This window comes from Balearica regulorum, chromosome 13, assembly GCF_011004875.1.
Source record: "Balearica regulorum gibbericeps isolate bBalReg1 chromosome 13, bBalReg1.pri, whole genome shotgun sequence".
Taxonomy (NCBI): Eukaryota; Metazoa; Chordata; class Aves; order Gruiformes; family Gruidae; genus Balearica; species Balearica regulorum.
The window spans coordinates 21,738,238-21,758,365 of NC_046196.1; the positions used below are offsets into that span (position 1 = coordinate 21,738,238).

The following is a 20,128-nucleotide window of genomic DNA, read 5'->3' on the forward strand; positions in this document are numbered from 1 at the left end:
TTGGGGAAGTCGCCGCCGGGGCGAAAAGAGCGGGAAGCCGGGCGGATTCAAATAGGGGGCTCGGTGGGCGGGGCGTTGCCATGGCGGCGGGGTCCGCTGTGCCCTGAGGGAGCCCCGGGGGAGCCCCGGCCCCAGCGCCCCGCGGGCAGCGGCCGGGCTGAGGAGCAGCTGGCCGCCTCGCGTCCTCCCGGCCACAGGGGATCCCGCCGGCCTCCCCTTGAGTCCCCTGGGGGTGGCCTTGCGGGGACAGAGGCTGTGGCAGGGTGCCCTCACCCGCCAGCCGCCTCTGAGGCGAACCCAGGACCCCTGGAGAGGCAAAGGTCTCCACATACAGAAACAAATAAATGTGTATTGAAGGATCAGTCTCTGCCAGGCGGAGAAGAGGGGCGAGCACCGCGCTTTGGCCTGAAGGAGGAAGGCCCGCTGCTTTCCTTTGGCTTGCTTTCCAAGGTGCCTGGCAGCTTTGGTCACCGGACCCTGCTTTCCGCAGTTAGCTTCCTTGGTTTCTGCTTTTCTCCAGGTCAGCCAGCAAGTCCACAATCTCTGCAAAACACAAGGATAGCGTTAATCAAAACCAGAATATTTGTTGTAGGCTTTTTTTCCCCCTCGCTGATGAGATTGCTCTCCCTCACTGATAACAACCAGCATATGGAGTCACTCTCTCCTCAGGCCAGCACGACTCGGCAGCCATTAGCAGGGGAGAGCCCCGAGCAGGCACAGGTGAGTAGAGCCCAAAGAGAAGCAGCCACATATACGGAGAGATGCCTGGAAACAGCCACAGGAAGATGTCCTTCCTGCTCAGAACCACGCAGGCACGGCTGGGTGTTGGATTAGAGTAATAAAGACACGCTGTATCCTCAGTGCTGCTTTGGCCGCGTCTCTGATGATTTTTTTGATGTTTTTACTTTGGCCAGGGCAATTCCCTGCGGCAGGGTCTGCTGGGAGAGCTGCTGTTGGGAGACGGAGGCACAGAGACGGTGGCGTACAGTGGGAGCTGGGTGGTTTCTTCTGCACAGTCTCCACATCTCTTGTATGGAAACAGGCCCCATAGGATGGGGCAGGTGAGACTGAAGGAAGCTTTCTCCCCTTGAAGAGATGACCTCTGTTCCTTCAAGCACACCAGAAATGTTCCTCTATCTTTTCCTGCTGTTTCTGTTAAATCTTCCAATGGAGACCAATTATTTATCTGATCAAACCCAGACCAGCTTCAAAGACAGTGAAATCTTCCCCACCGCGGAGCAATTCCTAAGATTGCAATTTATTGCTGGAAGCCCAAGGCAGGTTATGTTCCTGCACCGTGTGGTGGCTGCTCCTCCAGCTTACAGGATCTGTAGGACCTGAGTGGGCCTTAACCCTCGCACCCCTGCTCCCAGTTCGGCTCTTGTCTGAGGGAAAAAGCTTACTCGTGTGTGATGCCAAACAAACAGCCTGGTGATTATTGTCAAGGCATGGATAAATGTTAACCGCATGAACCGTCACACTACAGGAGAAAGAGAGGTCTAGTATTAGGGGACTCGTTAGCATAAGAAGGTAAGTCAAGTAGTGATCCCAAAACACAAAGCCAGACAAATTCATATGGAAAAATCAAAGGCAAAGAGACTGCTGAAGCAGCTGATTGAGGAATACAAAGCGCCTGTGGAGGAAGGAGCAGATGTCCAGGACACTTACCCTCAGCAGAAGGGCGTAGGGAAGGGTCAAAGGCCCGGCACTGGTCAATGACTTTCCGCAGGTCTGCAGGACAATCTTCCCCAACGGGGTCCTGGTAATGGTGGTTGCAGATTTTCTCCACGATCTCCTGGGGAGTACAGCCTAGACAACACGTGTGCAAACAGGAGTGTTAGGACAGAGCTCTGCAGCCACAGGAGGGTGCTGGGGAGGAAACCCAGCGCAAAAGCACACCAAGAGCTTTCCCGCAGCCTGTGGCATGGAGAAACCAGCAGAGAAGCCACCTAAACTGTGTCTGCAATGAACCTCCCCCCCGTATTTGGCATCACAGTTGGGCTCCAGTGAAGCAAGGAGATGTGTTCATGCTTCAATGCACAGGAACATCAAATAGAGACAAAAATTATTTGCATGTTTGTGGTTTAAGCATGTTGTTGAAATGCTTTGCTGTATTGGAGTCCCAGGGGAAGCTATGAAGCTGTCATGCACAGCCAGGCACGCCAGGCACTGCCACTGGGACTCGCACACCGCGGAATGCTCCGGGAAGGAGCAGGGAGCATCCAAAGCCAGCCAGCAGCCGCACCAGCCCGCGTGTGACTTTTACACAAGGATCAGATACTTCTGTCTCACCTTCAAATGGGATTTTGGAGGTTGCGATCTCCCACAGCACGATCCCGAAGCTGGAAGGAGACAAGCAAGAGTCTCAGCATTCATCCCACCACCTCATCCTCCCTTCTAACGAGGGGACCGTCAGGCTATGCCAACCGCAAACGGCTGCTTATGTGTCCGATTAAACCTGGCCTTCTTCCATAGCTCAACAGCTACTCTGCCAGACATCTGCCTGCTTGTGGGCATTTCTCCCAGGAGGGACAAACACACCTGTATATTTCACAAGGCCTCTTGTAGGGGTAGTTGATGTCTTTTAGGTTCTCAGGGGCAATGTACGCCAACATGGAGACTCGTTTCCAGTTCTTCTTGGCTTTCCTCTTGATGGATGACTCTGTTTCACACAGCTCGAATCCTGACAGCTGATTGAGAGAATGAGAGAGGGAGAAGTGGTAGAAAAGCAGTTTGAAGAAACCTGTGGCATGGCTGGGGACTGCCCCGACCTGGAGAAAACAGAACAAGGTGCCCTGGGCAGCAAAAGATGGCATGCGTGCTGCCCGGCACGTGGCTCTTTCTGCAAGTGAAACCATAGGTGGAGGCAAGTGAACTGCCATACCTTCAGCTCATCCCAAGGTGGATGGCTAAGAAACACTCGCTTTGCTGATGATAAAACAGAGATAATGATGAACTGAGATGCTAGCTGTCCAAGGTGACAGGGGAGATGACTCTAGCCCAGGTGTTATTCTGGACCATCATAATTACCTTTGGTGTTTGGGGGGGGGGAAGACATCCACAAAATCATGCAAAACTCCCGAAAGCTTCTCCAAGCATGGTCCTTACCTTCACACAGTAATCCCCGGCCACCAGGAACTTGCTACTGCAGATGCAGCCATGGAGACGGGACTTCTTCTCTGTCTGGTGCAACCTGCAGACAGACAGAACCAAGGGCTGGGTGATGGACTCATCCTTACCTTGAGTCTCCCTCTCTCCAGGTAGGGGATGGACCAACATGCACCTAGAGAAGCCAGCAGCTCTCTGCCTGTTTTGGTGGACCAACCCTGCCAAGCCAACCTTTCTAGCAGGTGCTAAAAGAGCTACTGTGGGGGAAATAACGTTGTGGATGAGTTGGGCCTGTAAGAACTGGCTGTGCTATAGCGTGATCCTGAAGCTGCCCTATGGGTGCGGGGAAGGGGGTGTCTCCCATGCCTTTGCAGGCTTCAAGCTAGATGTAGGGGCCAGTGACCAGGGGAGATGGGTGCTACTGCATCCAAACCCACCGCCTACCTCTTCACCAGCCTCCCATCCCAGTGTCCCAAGGTAGTGGAAACAGTGTCTGACAGTATACCGCTGCTTACTGAGAGATACCAGGAAGTTAAGCACAGCTTGTGGACCATCAAGTGGCCTTACTCAGTGCTTTAGGCAGGAGCTCACCTGTAAAGGCCTCTGGCAGCTCCCAGGGCCATCCGAATGCGGACCTCCCAGGAAAGATGCCGTTGCTTGGTCAGCACATCCCGCAACGTCCCATGCTTACAGTATTCCATGACGATGGAGAAGCAGGGGCTTCCATCTGCAAGGCAAAACCTTGAGTATCCCGCCTTGTGCCACCTCTTGGGAGGGGACCACGACAAACTGTCTGCCACCAGCTAGTGTCAGGGACAGGCAGAGGAGGGAAGGGGTGACAATAACGTGACACCCCCTACCTTTCTCCTCAATGCAGATCCCATACATGCGCAGGATGTTTGGAGACTCAAACTTCTTCAGGGTCTGAATCTCCTTCTCAAAGATGTCTCTCACCTTCCTGTAGAAAGGGACAGCATGGTGAGGTCCACAGAGCAAGGCATGACATGGCACTGTCCCCTCCTGGCTGCCCCATGTTGCTCCTGCGCAGGACAACTCACACTGGGTCGGTGGTCAGCGGCCTCTTGAAGGTTTTGATGGCTACGGGGTACTTGAGGTACTCGCCCTTGTAGAGGTCATAGCTCTCAGTGTCCTGCATGTGTCTGTGGAAGGTGAGCTGGTCCCGCTCGATCTCGGTGATGTCTTCTCTTTTATCAACGTTGACCTTCTTCAAGCCTGCTCCCACCATGTGCCGGGAGGGAATGAGGGACACGTTAGGTAGGGCTCGAGGTGAAAGGATACACACTAGTTGCCTAGAAGTGCGATGCCGACTTACATTCCATCACGCGCACGATTTTGTTCAGCTCGCTTTGCATCCAGTCTACCTTGTTCTCCATACATTGCCTGTCGATACAGATCTCCCCAGCCATGTCTTCGGGCTCCTCGGTGCCTGGGGAGAGAAACGTGCAGAGGTGTGGCTGCTGGATGAACGTGCAGGACTGATGTGGTTAGCTTTTCTCATGGCTTAAATATCTCTTCGGCTTTCCTTGGCCATGACCACCAAGCCAAAGCTGGGCAGCAGCCGGTGAGAGGTACCGACCACCGGTCTCAGGGAAAGAGAGTTTGCTAAATGCACACTTACTTGCAATCACTTGGTCCAAGAAAGCCCTATCGTCCCTCAGATCCTCGGCGTCCTGCCTACGACAGGTCTTTTCGTGGAAAGCCTCCAGGAAAGCCTGCTTTTGCTCTGCCTGCAGCAGGAGCGAGAGCCCCTGGGCAATGTCCTCCAGGCTCTCGTTCACCCAGATGAACTCCTCGCTGGTGCTGTGGGCTCTCAGGAACTTCTGGATCCAGCTGGTCTGGCTGTATTTCATCACCAGTTTCTGAGCTTCCCCCAGCGCCTGGAGCAGCTTGTTCAACAGTTCCGCTACGTGGTGGGAGATGTGCTTTGGCGACTGAGCCTCGAGGATTCTCACGGGCTCCAGCAGGATCTGGATGCGCTTCACGAGGCGCTGGCACTGGTGCTTACAGCACTTCACCTGCTCAAATTGGGTGTGGATGGCCTGGGCCACGGAGAAGATCTTCTCCACGATGTCCATGCTTGTCGCAAAGGGCTTGGCCCCTGGGGATGTGGGCTGGTGGTGTCTGGTGAAGGTGAGCCTTGGACAGCAACTGGAAATCAACTGGCTGTGGCTCTTCCACGTCTTCCACCCTAAGGAACAGCCTTAACATGGCATACCACCCTCCATGTCTCCTATAGCCCCTTATATCTTCTCCGGCTGCTTTGCTTTCTCTCTGCTTCCCCCAGTGCTGCAGCAGCTCATGCAGACCAGAGAGGGCACTCGCAGGGACACCGGTAGCAGCAGTATTGGCACATGTTGCTCCGCATTAGCAAGAAATGTTTTGGCTTAATTTATGTAAATTAATTAGTGCTAGCCATACACACAGACGGGCAGGGTCAGCGATGATCCAAGGAGCACCCCGCAGGCAGCGCTCCCCGGCACCAGCCCCGCACCAAGCAGGGGTGCTGCCCGCAGAGCCTACCTCTTTGACCACAAAGATCCATTTTCACTTCTAGATAACGTCTGTCTCTGTTCTCACCCATCTAATAAAAGCTTTCATGCCTCCGCAGCCCCAGCGTCCCCAACTTCTCCATATTTTCTCCCTGTAGCCCTGGATTGCCCGCTTAAGATTTTACGTCAAAACCTTTCTATGTACCTGGCATCCCCGCAGGGACGGTCGCTGCTTCCCCAGCCCACGTCCAGGCAGCAGGGACAGGAAACTGCCCCTTTCCTGGGGAAATTAGCAGCAGCCTCCCACACCATTGACAGCCAGCACTGAGAGAGGGCTGCTGGGCTCTACGAGACGGAGACGGAAACGCACCCAGAAACAAGCTGCAGCCACTCACCCTCTTCAGGCTCTCTCCAGCACACCCCCAAGGAAGAAGCTCATCTGCTTGCTAAGAGAAATCAGCTGGGCTTACCTGGCTCCGCTCCCCTCGCCTCCACCTCGGCTGCCTCTGCAGACTGGAGGGGCACGGCAAGGCGAAGCGTTTATAGTGTGCAGCGGAAGGGGCATTGTGCAACCCACTGTGGCTTCCCACACGACCACAGGTTCCCCCCCCCCATTCCCGGAAAGCTGCTGGGGGTGGTGGAGGAAGGGGCCAGGTGGGCTGTAGCCCCCCTGTGCTGGGTTTTGCTAACTGGAGGAAGGAATTATCTGCGGGAAGAGCTTTACGAAGAAGGGGATGGAGGAGGCTGTGCCCCCCTCATATTGACACTTGCTGCAATTTCAGGTATCCCCCTGCCTTCTGCTGTGCCACCAGCTGTGGCAAGGTTGGTCCAGGGCACTGTAACACTCTCGGCATCAGCTCTGCACCCTCCAGAGCACACCGACACTCATCCTGCACCAGGGATGCTGGTCCTTTGGGACCTTCCACTCCCCTCCCCATCCCTGCAGCCCCAGGACCCCCCAGCATCAAAGGAAGTTCTGGAAACAGTGTTTGACCTCTGCTGGGAGTACAGGAAATTTTGCATCTGTCTTCGTCAGAGGGCCGGGCTGATTTTTGGGAAGCACCAGATGGCACATGATGCTGTTGCCCAATTTTGGAGAAGTGAGCATCTTCCGCTTACTGAAAAAGGTCATGCAGGTTTGCCGTGGTTCTTCCCTGCAAAGACCATCTCCCACCATGGTTGACGGCACGGCTTTCGTCAGCGTAGGGAAGCTGAGCAAGGTGAGCACAAGGTACCGCGGCACCGAGGGCCATCGGCACCTGGGAAGAGATGCACCAAGGGTGGGACAACATGGGAGCAGTCCCGAGGAATATGTTTGACAGACCCTTTTTAAAAGGCTTTATTTTTCAAAATATACAGTTTATTTACAATTGTAGTGTCTACAGTTTTACATATAACTTTATTCCAAACTTTTAAATATCTGCAGTAAACATTAGAAAAAAAAATAAAATCACAGGATCAGCCAAAAAAAAAAAAAAAAGGGCATCTCAGAGCAATTCTGTTCATCGGAGTTTGAGTTTTAAGTAGCCAATGTCTACAAAACCCACAAACTTGATAGATCTGGTAGAGAGATATGGCTGCACTGGTTAGAAAAAGGCAAAATGCAGATCTGCGGGATCCCCACCCCAAGGGCCAGGGGCTAAGAACACCCTGTGCTGAGATCAGGCCGGGAGAAGGACCTGGAATACAGAAGCCCCTCAGCACGAGTTAGATGATGGTGTTAACTGCAGCATGTTGGATGCCCCAGGGAGGGGGCACCCCAGGAGGGCCAGGGGCTCGGGGGGGCTCCGGCAAGGTGCCAGGGTGGAGGAGGGAGGGCAGTATCGGGCACTTCATCTCTCAGGCAGCAGAACTGCCTGCGCATCCGTGACCTGGAGTGGGAAGGTGGTGAGGAAGGGGCAGGAGCCCCCCAGGGAGCCCCACAACCTCCTCCTCCTCCCCTTTCCCTGCATCCTCGCCCCCCAGCCCCCTTGGTAGTGCCACAGCTGGAGCACAGCACAGCACCGGGATGCTCCGGTGTCAGGCCACCGCCGTGGCACAGCCTCCAGGAAGGGGGCAGGGACACGCTGGCCTCGCCGAGGGCTGGGGAGGGATGCCAGCCCCAGCCCGGGAGGGACGGAGCTAGAAGCCGGGTGCTGTGCCGGGGGCGTCAGTCCTCTTTCTTGAAGGTCTCCTCGGGGATGAGAGTCTGGAAGGGGTAATCCCAAAAGCGGGTGCTGATGCCGAAGCCTGCAGGCAGAGGAGAGAGCGCTCAGCCTGTGGCACCACCATCACCGGGATGCCACCAGGGACAGGGTGCAGCTCGCTCGATGTTAACAGAGCCTGTGCCACCGTCGCCAAGACTGGCAGGGCACGAGGAGCACGTGGACAGGATGGGACATCACCCGGCTGGGTACAAAGGTGGTGACAACTGACAGCCATGCCGGGGCCAGGCAGTCCCTCCGGAGAGGCTGGTGAGGGAGGAGCGCCCGCGTTTCAGGGAGGGAGGAAGGCAAGGCGAGAGCAGGAGGAGGTGGCTGGGCCATGCCACCAGCCCCACGGATGATAGCTTATCTGGACGGGGCGTGTTCTCCTAGGAAACCGGGCAAAGGGCACATTGAGCAAGCGCCGGGCTGGGGAAGGTGTGGGGCAGACCCGGGGAAGCCCAGGGCCTCACCCTGCGCCCGCCAACGCCTCCCGGCAGGAGGAGATGCTGCCCCAGGCAGGGATGGACACCCACATCCCAGCACTGCAGTGGCTCTGCCTCCGCCCCGGGCATCCCCGGCCAGCATTAGTGCCCGCCGGCGAGCCGGACTGCTGCCTTTGCCCCCGCGCCACACCAGCTCCCCATCCTCAGCCTGGGGGCTGAGAAACACGCCCCCGGCACCTCATACATCACTTCCTCAGCGACACGGCTCTTGGGTTTCCCCCACCCCAAATCCCGAGTGCCAAATATTTCAGAGCATCGGCTGCACACGTGCAGGCAGGCTGGGCTTCGACAGCCCTTGTCCCTGCCAGCATGTGCGGGAATGGCAGCGCTACCTGATTTTTGGTGTTCAAAGTGGTGCTTGACGTGATAAGCCTTCAGCCCGTACAGGTAGGTGCCTTTTTTCGGTGAGCCGTAGTGGAGGTAATAATGCATCATGTCGTAGATGACGTAGCCGCAGAGTCCCCCGACAAACACCGAGAGCCCCAGCACCTCGGGCAGCAGGAGCCGCAGGATGCCGTAGAAGAAGCCGATCACCAGCGAGGCCGGCACGGGAGGGAAGACCAGGCGGGAGCTGTCAAAGGGAGACTGGAAGCGGAGAAGGACGGTGGGACAGGCAGCTCCCAGCTCACCCCTTGTCTCCCAGCCCCCAGAACATCCCTACCAAGCACTGGGGACACCCATTTGGGAAAAGCCAACACTGAAGCAGCCCCCAGAAACCCTCCCCAAAAGATGTACCCGGCGGCGAGAGCAACCTCTCGCCCACACCGAGGTGGCCGGGCAGCCGGTGGCTTTGGGTGGCAGATCCCTGAGCTCCACGGGGAACGTTTCCTCCAGCAAAGCTAGAGGGAGCCCATGGCTTTTTTTTGGTCTCCCCCTTCACCCAACCGGAGCTCTCAGGTTTAACTCCAGCTCCTCCGAGCCCGTCTTGCAGCCCTCGCAGGTATTAGGTAAGGGCCCCGCTTGGGGCCAAGATGCCACAAGTCACGTTGAACACGCACAAACAGGCTCCGCCTGAGCAAAGGCCACCGTTCCCACGGCCCGGCGGGCGCCGGCGGGGGCGTAAGCTGCAACTCACCTTGTGATGCTGCCCGTGCAGCAAGAAATGCAGGGTGATGAGATAGTAGTTACTAGCGGGTGGCTTCATGTGGAAGACAAAACGATGGATGAGGTACTCTAGCAGGGACCACAGGAACATCCCCAGGAGGAAGATGAAGGGGAAGTAGTATTTGTGGACGGGGATGGAGTACTCTACACAACGAGACGTGCAGTGGTCAGCAGGGCAGGCGATGTGCGGGTGCTTTCATCCGTCGCCGTGCTCCCATCGGCATCTGGGTGAAGCTCGGCTCTCCCTCCCTCTCACCTCTCATCCGCCTCCTGCCCCGAGCTTCCCCAAGGAGCTACCATCCCAAGCACCGCTCCAAACCACGTTTTCCTTTGATTCCCATTAATTTACGCTCTTTACGGAAAGAGTCGGCTTCTCGCTGCCGCAAGGAGCCGGCGAGGGGGGTCCCCTGCATCCCAGATGCCAATGGGGGGCTTGGACGTGCACTCCAGGGACAGCCCTGTCCTCACAAAGCTGTGTCGCCCACCAGAACAAGGCAGGAGGGACCAGGAGGGACCTTAATCTGCGTAGGCAGCACTCATGACAATTAAGCAGTGTTGCTGGCGTTGTTTGGGGTTTTTTTTTTATTTTTTGGGGGGGAAAAAGAATAGGTTTGTTGGGCACTTTCCCCCGCAAAGCATTTTTCAGCCACCTCCTCCTTTCAGGGCTGGCTGCCAGCCCTGCATCCTCACTAGCAGAACTCTGATCCCCCCCAAACCTACTCATTTTTTTGGGGGGAAAAAAAAACCAAACCCAAACCAAAAACAACCCCTTGGCAGCAAGGTGCCGAATGCTGCAAGGAGTGGTGGGGGGTGCCACTCCACCCTGCAGCCGGGCACAGCTGGCACCGGGTGGCACCTTGCAAAAAAAATAGGGAGCCCAGCAAAAAAATAAAAAATTAAAAAAAAAAAAAAAAAAAAGGCACAACAAAGATGACAGCCTGCCCCGGCCACACTTGTTATTCCCGGGGGAACAGACAGTGGGAGATTCAAGGGCAGGTGCTTCGGGCAAACAAGCCCCGCACTGTGCGACGCCGGCAGCACTGAGAGCCGGGTTTGTTCGCCCGCCACGCCGGCATTCAGCCGCGGCCCGGGGTGGGCGTCAGCGGAGGGTGGCACGCACCGCAGCGCCGGCGGGGCTCGGTTTTGGGGATGGAGGGAAGGGAGGCAAGAGGGAGCGGGCTGCAGCCCGGGCTGGCGGGCTCCGCGCCTCCATCGATCCCCCCCAGAGGGCCCGAATCCGTGGGTGAGAGGCGGGGATGGAGGTGGGCGAGCTCAGGCTTTGAAGCAGCGCAGGTGGCTTCGTGCAGGGGACATGCCGGTGGCCGCGGGGACAGGGCTCACCTGCTGCTCTCGCATGCGGCTTGTGGTGAGCGTGCACGGAAGGAGGGATGCGGGAGGGATGTGGGAGGGATGCGGAGGTCTCTCCCCCCTCGCCCATGGCTGACCTGCCCCTGGGCCCGGAGAGGGGGCAGCGAGCCGAGCCCAAAGGCTTTGCCGCTGCTCATACCTGAGGTGAAGGAGGAGAAGAGCCTGGTGTTGCCCTGGGCGAGGGAGGTGTAGCTGACCCAGCTGAGATAGAGCACCACGGGAGCCCACACGATGAACACCACGTACCTACGGGGTAGAGGGAGATGTCAGGGGGAACATCCCGCGGGGCGGCGAGCCATCCCCCCTCCCCGTGGAGGTGCCGGCCGGGACACGGCGCAGACCCCCGGGGGCTCACCACGCCGTCTTGGAGAGGGACTCGAGGAAATCCGAGTGGAAAAGGCGGATGGGCCGATCCACGGGCTGGTGCACCCACTCGTCGTACTTCTCCCCCAAGTAGCCCACCTGCCACAGCAAGGGCTTCTGCCAGTCCACCAGGTCCTGAGGGAGCAGACAGCGGTTGTACCCCGTGGGACCCACACACCACCCCGGTACCGGGCACAAAGCTGTGGGATTTCGGGCTGCAAACCCCTTCCTGTGACCCGCAGGCAGCTGCTTCTTGCTCCAAACAGCCCTGAGCTCCCTGCAGGCACCGGTGCGGGGCAGACAAGCAGAGCCAGGCACGCATCAGTCCCATCTCCCCACGAACGCGGGGCTGAGCTCGGCCCCGTGCTGCCGGGTACCTGCTGGCAGTTCAAGGTGAAGGTGGCTGTTCCCAGCCCTGGCTCTGCATCAGGCCCTGATAACCGAGGCTCTTTCCCCAACCCCGGGAGCTGCCAAGATTAGATAGCAAGCGGCGATACTCCTCGCTCGCTAGCCGTGCCAGCAAGCCGCTGGTAGGACATGGAGCCCGTCCCCGTGGCATTGCCCCGACTGAGGACTTTTCTCCTTGCGGAGAGGACGCTCAGGGCGGTCACAGTCGTTCGAGCGCTCCGGCAGTGAGGAGCGAAGCAGAAAGGGATGGGGAGCAGGGATACAGGACGGGAACGCAAATGCCAGCGCGCGGCTGCGTGAGCAAGAGGGGACCCGTGCGGGCGTGCATGCCCGCACGCAACAAAACCAGAGACACCCAACCGGCACCACCACCTCTGGTGCCGCTCAGCATCCCCGGACACACCTTCCGCTGGCCTGCCCAGATCAGGTGGCTTCTCGGTGCCACCCCTGCCCGGGGACAGAAGTCACACTCGCCCAGCCGAGCCCTGGGCCTGGCAGCTCTCCGTCAGCCATTCCGCACGGCAACCCAGCCCCCGGGGCTGTCCCGGTGGTCCTCCCGGCGGGAGGAGGATGGCTCAGGGCGAGGAGCTGAGGCGGCCGCGGGCGTTTCTGGGCTCTGCTGCAGGCAGGGATGGACGCGATCGCCCAGGAGGGGAAACAACGCCAGCCCGCAGCGGGTGTGCGGGATGGGGATGGAGACACCCTCCGTCAGGGAGGTAGGGGAAAACTTAAGAGCAAAAAAGGTCACTTTGGGACGGCAGATTTGCTTTTAGAGGCGGTCAGCAGGGAAATATTAAGATGGGGGGGTGAAAGGTGTTCTCCTGCTCAAACAAAAATGCCTTTTGCAAGATAAAAGCACGCTCACCGACGAGCCAGGGCCGTGCAAGGCACGGCAGCCAGATGGTGCCAAGGAAGGCAGGGACATCCAAAGGCACCTTGAGGACAAATCCCTGTCCCCGTGGCACGGTCAAAGAGGAGCTGGCAGGGCAGGGAGCACCCTGCGCACGTGGAGATCACCCTGCCCGGGCCGGGAGATCCCTTAGTGCTCATTGTCGGTGCTCAGTCAAGAGGTAAAAAAGAAAAAAATAAATAAAGCAAGCAAGAAAAAACAAAACAAAACAAAAAAAAAACCCCCAAACAAGCAAGGTGTGGCTTGGCAGCACATCCCACTCGAAGGGCACGGCCGCTGTCAGAGAAAGCCACCTCCACCCATGCCGCCGCGGCAGGAGCCTCCCAGCGTGGCCACGCCTGGGCAATAAAGCACGAGCGATGCCGTCTGCTCCAGGAGAAAGGGCAGGAGCAGCCGGATCAGCTCAGCTCCTTCCCGGCATCCCTCGCATCCCGGGGGTCAGCAGAAAGCCAGCGCTCACGTGGGGAAGAGGAGACCTGGTTTTCCCCGGGGTCGCTCCGGCAAACAGCGTGCCAGAGAAACCCTCGGCTCTTACCTTCTCCACGTCCACTGTTTTACAGCGGGGATCCATCCGCGTTGGGGTCTGGGCTGCGGCATCCACCTCCTTCTCATCCACCGGCTCGGGCTGGCTCTGAAAAGAGAAGGAGAACGCCGCAGTGAAGCGCCGGTGGCAGATGCGGTTGGGGATGGTGATGGCCGTGCCACCCAGGGGCACAGGCAGAGCGAGTTTGCGCCTACCTGCTAAATAAATAAGGGGAAAAAAAAAAATCTGACGAATTTAAGCCAGTCAGTTCCTGCAGAGCAGGTTCCCGAGGGATGCGGCTGCATGAACTATGCACTGAGCATCACGCGCTCCGGCTTTTTTGGAAACCACCCCCCCAAGCCCAGTTTTCAGGCCACCTCACCGTGCTGCCCGTAAGGCACCGGGTGCCAGCGCTTGGGTGTCGTAAAGCGGAGGTTCCCAGGCGTTTGGGCAGCGTTTCCCTTTGCGAACGGGCAGTGCCGTAGCGCAGCTCACCTTCCCGCAGGCCAGCGGCCAGGCAAGCAGCGGCCTGAGCCAACCCCGCTGCCAAGCAAAGCGAGGGGCATTGCCAGGTTAGTGCTCAGAGCGCCGGGACCAGGCTCCCTCCTCCCCGCCCTGGCATTTTGGTCCCCGAGGAAGCTGAGCTGTCGGCATCGAGGAGCGCGGCACGGCCAGTGCCGCCACCCTGGCTCCGGGCGCAGCAGAAAAAGCGCAGCAGGAGGGAGCTCGCCCCGGGGAAAAAGGCAAAGCACCCTTTGCAGCGTGGCGCTGGGACTGGCGCCTTTGCCACAGGCCATGGATGTGGGGTGGGGGTTTGGTGCTGGCTGGAGAGGGCAACGCCGAGACCCAGCGGACGCGCTGGTGCGGCAGCAGGATGAAGCCCAGGCTGCGGTCCCGCTGCCAGGGCTGGCTGAGAAACAGGAGAAACCTGCCTTGTCTGATGCTTGGAAGCAAACACATCGCCGCTTGCCAGCGCTGGCCTCCTGCCCGCGGCCCTGCCAGCTCCGGCACCGGCCCTGCCGCCGGCGAGGGGCTTGGCGAGGTCACAGCGTGCCCGTGTGAGCTCCGAGCTGGCCGTGCCCCACGGCAGCAGCGCCGGCAGCCCACCGGCTCCCCAGGCGGGACGTGCCAAACATGCCTTTTCTGCCGCTTTGTCACCTTGAGTTACCCATTAACCCAGCAGCAGGGCACGGCGCGGCACAGCAGCCCCGGCACAGCAATGCCCGCCGGCGTTTCCAGCCGTACCACTTGCGGCGAGGAAGGGTTTTTCCCCCAGCAGCCGCAGCGCAAGCAGGGCTCCTCGGCAGAAGCTCTCCGCGCTGCTCCGAGGGATGCGATACCCTTGAGGGATACGAGGGCATCACATCCCCGCCGGGAACAACTCCCTGCCAGCAGCCGCAGGAGGAGCTGGGATGCAGGAGGACCGGCGTCACTTTGCCAGGGCAGACAGGACTTTACTCCGTGCCGCAGTCATGACGCCGAGGCAAGGCCCCGGGCGCTGTTTGCCAACACCAGGCACTCCTTGCCGACCGGGCTCCCACTCCCTTTCCTGGGCTAGCAGGATTTCCAGCCTCATCCCACTGGAACAGGAGCTGTGCTACCCAGCCCCGAGGCAGCCCCTCGCCCCGGGGCAGCCGGCACGGCAGGGAATATTTCCAGCCAGGCCGAACTTAAGCAGGGATCAGTTTTACTGCTGATGCTGCAGACCACCGCTCCTCCCTCTGCGAGGGTCCCCACCGACACCTTCAGCTTTGTACGGTCCATCCTTCGGCCAGGTGTCTCGAGACCCCGGGGGAGGTGGGCTGCCTTGAAATCCAGCTGGGGATGGTCAGGTTACAGTTTTGCCTCCATCCCACGGGTGCTTTGGAAGAACATTTGGCTTTAAGAGAGAGAGACAGCTTCTCCATCCCCCGAGGAAGGAACCCAGCCACTCCATCCCCCTCTCCACCTCAACGCTTGCCCCATGGCCTCGCCGGCAGCAGGAAGGATGCTTAAGAAAGCCGTGGTGACACAACACCCCGGCACCTCTCCTCCCCTTTCCGAAATGTCCACACGCCTCCAGCTGTGCTGCCCATGGACACCCAGGCGTCACGCCGCGGCCGGAGGCTTCCTTGTCCTCCCAGGTTGGGGAGGCGGATGGGGGGCTCGGACCCCACCTCACCGGTAGGGCCCAGGCTGGGCAGGATGGGTGCCACCAGGGAGATGCCATCGCTCCGCGTGCCAAGGCGGCTCCTGCCCAGCCTTGCCTGAGTCACCTCCTCCTCCTCAGCCAGGGAGCAGGAGGAAGGCTCTCCTCTTTTTCACCCCAGGACTGGCACCCAGAAGGACGGGCAGCCGTGGCGCAACCAGGGTGCAAGCCATGCCTGCATGCCCCGGCTCGCTCCCTGGCGTGACGGCACGCTCCTGCCTGCCCTGAGCGAGCAGCCATCCTGCGGGGACTGAGCCCCGCTGGCACCCAGCCCAGTGCTGGAGCTTCCAACCATCCTCCTCCTCCTCCTCTTCCAAATAAAAGACGGGTTCGAAGGAGGCAGGAGGGTTCTTTGCAAGCGCCGGGCTCTGCCTGTCGCCCGTGGGTGATGCTGATGCATCCGAGCTGTCCCCAGGCAAACAGGTCCTGCCAGGAAAGATGCGCAAGACACCTGATGTAACAAAGGGAAAGTTAACGCCTACGAAGTGCTGCTTTCCCGCGCCACCGCCCCGGTGAGCGGCAGCACCGGCGAGGTGCCGGCTCTCCTGCCGGGAGGCAACGGGGCCGGGCACACAGGGCATGGCACGACACGGCGACGGGGTGACCCGGCATCCGCCTCTGAGCATCCCGCTGCCCTGCGCGGGTCAGGCAGGACCGTGGGGACCTCGGCGCCGGTCCTGTGCCAGCCACGCTGTCCTGGTGCTGCCCCGCATCAGGGCTCGGGGTGCTAAAAGAAAAAACAAAATCCAGCTGCAATAGGAGCAGGCAGAGACAGGAGGGACGGTCCGGCACGGGGTCCAACGTGCTGGGACGCGGGGTCCGACATGCTGGGACGCGGGCAGGAGGAAGAGCTGGAAAGCTCCCCCCGGCCCAAGCGGGGCCATGCTGCCTGCGGACAGCCGCTCCGCCAGCGGCCCGGACCCAGCTTTTCCACCCATGCGCTTTCGCCCAGTGAGTCAAACCCCGCAGAAGCCCTGCCGTACCTCTGCATCGCCCCGGTGCCTCCGGCACCTTCACCGAGCTCCTAAACAGCTCGATTTGCTGATGCCCACATGGGACGAGCTGCTTTGGCAAGGCAGGCTCAGGCACGTAGCACGAGGACGCCCCACAAAGCGTGGGGAGCCCAAGCCAGGTCCCCACCCGCGATGGCACGCTTCCAGCATCACCATCCCACCAGCATCGCCGTCCCCGGGCAGTGGCTGGCAGAGCCCCACGAGGCTGCGTCCCAGCCATTAAACACTGGGTGCAGCAAGGCTATTAAAAGGAGGTTGAAGGTAACTTCTCCTGATGATAATAATAAAAAAAAAGCCACTTCTTGTTACAACATCTCTGAATAATGCGCGAGCGCCTATGTCCAAGCGAGCTCGGGCTGGGATGGAGACCCAGGGCAAACCTGACACACGGTGATGCGGGCAAGAGGAAGGGGAGGACACCAGCCCCGAGAGGGACAGGGGATTTACCATGACTCATGGCCATGTCACGCACCCCAAAGAGGCTGTGATGAAAGTCTTTCATTGCTTAAATCAGCGGGGTAATTAGATGATCCAGTCTCCCTCTAGCAAGGCTGTTAAAATCCACTCTCTAGTTTGGGTAATTATTGCTTCTCGCTTTGATCTCCCCTATACATTCTGTTTGCATAGATAAAAAATCTGGAGGTTAATTTGCCCTTTGCCAAATGGGGTGGGTGACACAGAAGAGGTCTGCGGGTGAAGGATGGAGCCGAGCTCCAGAGAGCCACAGGAAGGGGTACAGAGAGGTGTGCTGGCAGGATGAGGGCTGGCTCTCATCTTCCTCTTCACCCTTCCATTTTTTTCCCCCCTTCCCAAAAACCCCCAAAGTCCCCTGGGCGTTGAGCAGGGGGGGATGCTGGATGCCCGCGGGACCACAGGCTCCCGCATCCCTCGGCACGGGGACGGTGCAGCCCTGGGACCTCCGACGGGTGAGAAGAGGCACCGGCAGAGCCGTGGGAGTCCGGAGCCAGACCGGGGCCACCCAACACCTCCTTCAAATTGCTGCTTGGGGTATGCCTGCCCAAAAGCAGCCAAAGCAAGAACCCAAGCGCCACTGAGAGCATCGACTCCCCCCATCTCCCTCCAAAGGGGATTTTTGGGGGGCGGCAAGCCCGTCAGAGCAGCTCACGCACCAGGTGCGGGCCAGATGGAGCACGGCCGGCCTTCGCCATGCAGCAGGCAGCTTCTTTTCCCTCCCCCTCGTGTTTCAACCCAGGACGGTTTATCTAGTGCCAGGTAGCGTCTGATCTCCCTGCGCCCCGGCGTTATCACGCCGTGTATTTGCATTGGGACGGTGGCAATTCCCCTCGGCGCGGGCTGAGGCGCGAGAACTCGTTTGTCCGGTACCTTCCTTCACCCCAACCCGTTGGGCTCGTCACGCCTGCGAGGAGGTGGCAGCGATGAGTGTCCCAACGGGAGGAGGTGCCATCACCGGGATCCGGAGAAAGAGCAGGCGTCGCACTGAGGCTGAACAAAGCCCCATCTGTGCCGCTGCTGCCGATTCGGGGCCGAGGCTACGAACAGCGAGCGCAAACAACCAGCTCGGAGGGACCGACCGGTCACCGACCCTGCTGGGAAATCCCGAGGGGAAAGCGGCCGCTGGGTTCGCAAAGGGGACTGAGCCGGGGCTGCTGTTCCGACATCCTGCACCGGCGAGGGCCAGTCACCAGGACGGCAGCGCCCGGTGCCACGCTGCCGCCTGGAAGTTCACCCGGCAGTGATGGCAGCACTTCCCCGGGGCGTTCTCCCTTCCGCCCGGGCAGCGGGTGAGCGTGGGCTGGTGCAGCGGGGACGGTGCTGAGTCACGGCCACCCTTGCCCTGCACCTGGACAGTTAGGAGGGTGGCTGGGCTCATTGTCGGCAAGCCCCGGCGCCCAGCACCCCGGTCCCCGGCCGAGCGCTGGCAGTGCCAGGGAAGGGTGCCCTGCCCCATCGCCCATCCCATGCCACATGGCCCCGCTAAAACCAACAACGAGCTGCACGTCCCCATCTCCCGCACCCCTCCAAAGACCCCAACACCTCTACGCCGCGCTGGCACACTGGGGTCACCCACCATCCTTGCTTCCCAGCGTGGCCAGGGTGGGATGTGACCGTGGGGTGGGACACTGCGCACCTGGGACACGGTCTGTCTCAGGGCCTGGGGAGCCTGGACCCCCTGCGCCTCAGGATCCGCCACACCTCAGGCCCCACAGACCCCAGCCCCACAGACCCTGACCGCCCCACAGACCCCGGGTGCCCCGTGGACCTGAGCCCTTTGCAGCCCGTAGACCTCAGGCACCCCCCGCGCAGGACCCCAGGAGCCGCAAACACCCCCTGCCCCATACACCCCTCATGCCCCCTACGCCCCAGCCCCTCCGCAGCCTGCACCCCGAGCAGCTCAGACCCAACACACCACGTCCCACGCCGCTCAGGCTTGGGTGCCCTACACACCCTGTACGCTACGGGCACCCCAAATACTCCATGCCTCGTACGCCCCAGACCCTGTACGGGCTCTGCACGCCCTGTACGGCTCAGACCCTGCACAGCCCGGACCCGGGGTGCCCTATAGACCCTGTACAGCTCAGACCTTGTGCATTTTGGACCTGGATGCCCTATAGACCTTATACAGCTCAGATGCCATGCACCTCAGACTTGGGGTGCTCTATAGACCCCGCAGTGCTCAGATCCCACACAGCCCGGACCTGGGGCACCCTACAGTCTCCTCCGCACATCCCAGACCTGGGATACGCTATAGACTCTGTACGTTCCGGACCCGGGCCACCCGGACCTGGGGCACCCTACAGACTCCTCCGCACATCCCGGACCCGGGGCACCCCCACAGTCCCCCCCTCACCACCCAGATCCGGAGCGGCCGGCGGTACCTGCTCCTCTCCGGGTTCCATCTCTCCCACGTAGTACTGCTCCAGCCAGCGGCGGGCGTTGGCGGAGTGCCGGTGCGGCGGCCCGTCCAACGCGGCGCTCACGTCGGTACCGGCCCGCCGGCGCAGCAGCTGCTCCCCGCCCGGGTGCAGCCGCACGAAGCCGCTCAGGTCGTAGAGGCGGCGGTGGCAGCGGACCAGGCAGGCGCCCTGCGCGCAGCGCGCCCTCACCTCAGCGGCGCTGAAGGAGCGCGGCGCCGCCATGGCCCCCCCGCTCGCTGCCCGTCCCGCTGCCGGGGCCGCGCGCTCTGCCGACACCTGCTCATCTGCATACATGCATATGCAGCCCGGCCACGCCCTTAACGCCACGCCCCTCCCTCGTCGCTCATTGGACCGCGTCGAACAGGTGGGCGGGGTGGGAATGGGGCACCCATGGGTGGGGGATGAGGGGCACCCACGGGAGGGTGGGAATGGGGCACCCACGGGTGGGGGATGAGGGGTACCCACGGGAGGGTGGGAATGGGGCACCCACGGGTGGGGGGGATGAGGGGCACCCATGGGTGGGGGATGAGGGGCACCCACGGGTGGGGGGGATGAGGGGCACCCACAGGGGGGTAGGAATGGGGCACCCATGGGTGGGGGGGATGAGGGGCACCCACGGGAGGGTGGGAATGGGGCACCCACGGGTGGGGGATGAGGGGCACCCACGGGTGGGGGGGATGAGGGGCACCCATGGGTGGGGGATGAGGGGCACCCACGGGTGGGGGGGATGAGGGGCACCCACAGGGGGGTAGGAATGGGGCACCCATGGGTGGGGGGGATGAGGGGCACCCACGGGAGGGTGGGAATGGGGCACCCATGGGAGTGGGATGAGGGGCACCCACGGGAGGGTGGGAATGGGGCACCCATGGGTGGGGGGATGAGGGGCACCCACAGGGGGGTGGGAATGGGGCACCCATGGGTGGGGGATGAGGGGTACCCACGGGTGGGGGGGATGAGGGGCACCCATGGGTGGGGGATGAGGGGCACCCACGGGAGGGTGGGAATGGGGCACCCATGGGTGGGGGGATGAGGGGCACCCACAGGGGG

General features: G+C 60.6%; 2 protein-coding genes across 3 annotated transcripts; both read right to left on the reverse strand.

Annotated features, from left to right (window-relative positions):
* Positions 1 to 193: 193 nt before the first annotated feature.
* MLKL (mixed lineage kinase domain like pseudokinase) lies at positions 194 to 6,200 on the reverse strand. Of its 2 annotated transcripts, none has more exons than XM_010299465.2 (11): positions 6,089 to 6,200; positions 4,748 to 5,317; positions 4,442 to 4,555; positions 4,167 to 4,341; positions 3,969 to 4,066; positions 3,700 to 3,835; positions 3,109 to 3,193; positions 2,542 to 2,690; positions 2,293 to 2,342; positions 1,669 to 1,809; positions 194 to 543 (listed from the first exon to the last, which is right to left on the reverse strand). In XM_010299465.2, exons 2-11 carry the CDS (start codon positions 5,202 to 5,204, stop codon positions 491 to 493), a joined length of 1,458 nt encoding a protein of 485 aa, XP_010297767.2. In that variant the 5' UTR covers positions 5,205 to 5,317; positions 6,089 to 6,200; the 3' UTR covers positions 194 to 490. The 2 variants fall into 2 exon arrangements, with proteins under 2 accessions (XP_010297767.2, XP_075621601.1); XM_075765486.1 differs by lacking the exon at positions 6,089 to 6,200 and adding an exon at positions 5,824 to 6,033.
* A 739-nt stretch (positions 6,201 to 6,939) lies between these two features.
* On the reverse strand, positions 6,940 to 19,369 carry FA2H (fatty acid 2-hydroxylase). Its single transcript, XM_075765336.1, has 7 exons — positions 19,043 to 19,369; positions 12,996 to 13,091; positions 11,135 to 11,277; positions 10,919 to 11,025; positions 9,383 to 9,555; positions 8,640 to 8,892; positions 6,940 to 7,847 (listed from the first exon to the last, which is right to left on the reverse strand). The coding sequence occupies exons 1-7, from the start codon at positions 19,301 to 19,303 to the stop codon at positions 7,768 to 7,770; spliced, it is 1,113 nt and encodes a 370-aa protein (XP_075621451.1). The 5' UTR covers positions 19,304 to 19,369; the 3' UTR covers positions 6,940 to 7,767.
* Positions 19,370 to 20,128: the final 759 nt, after the last annotated feature.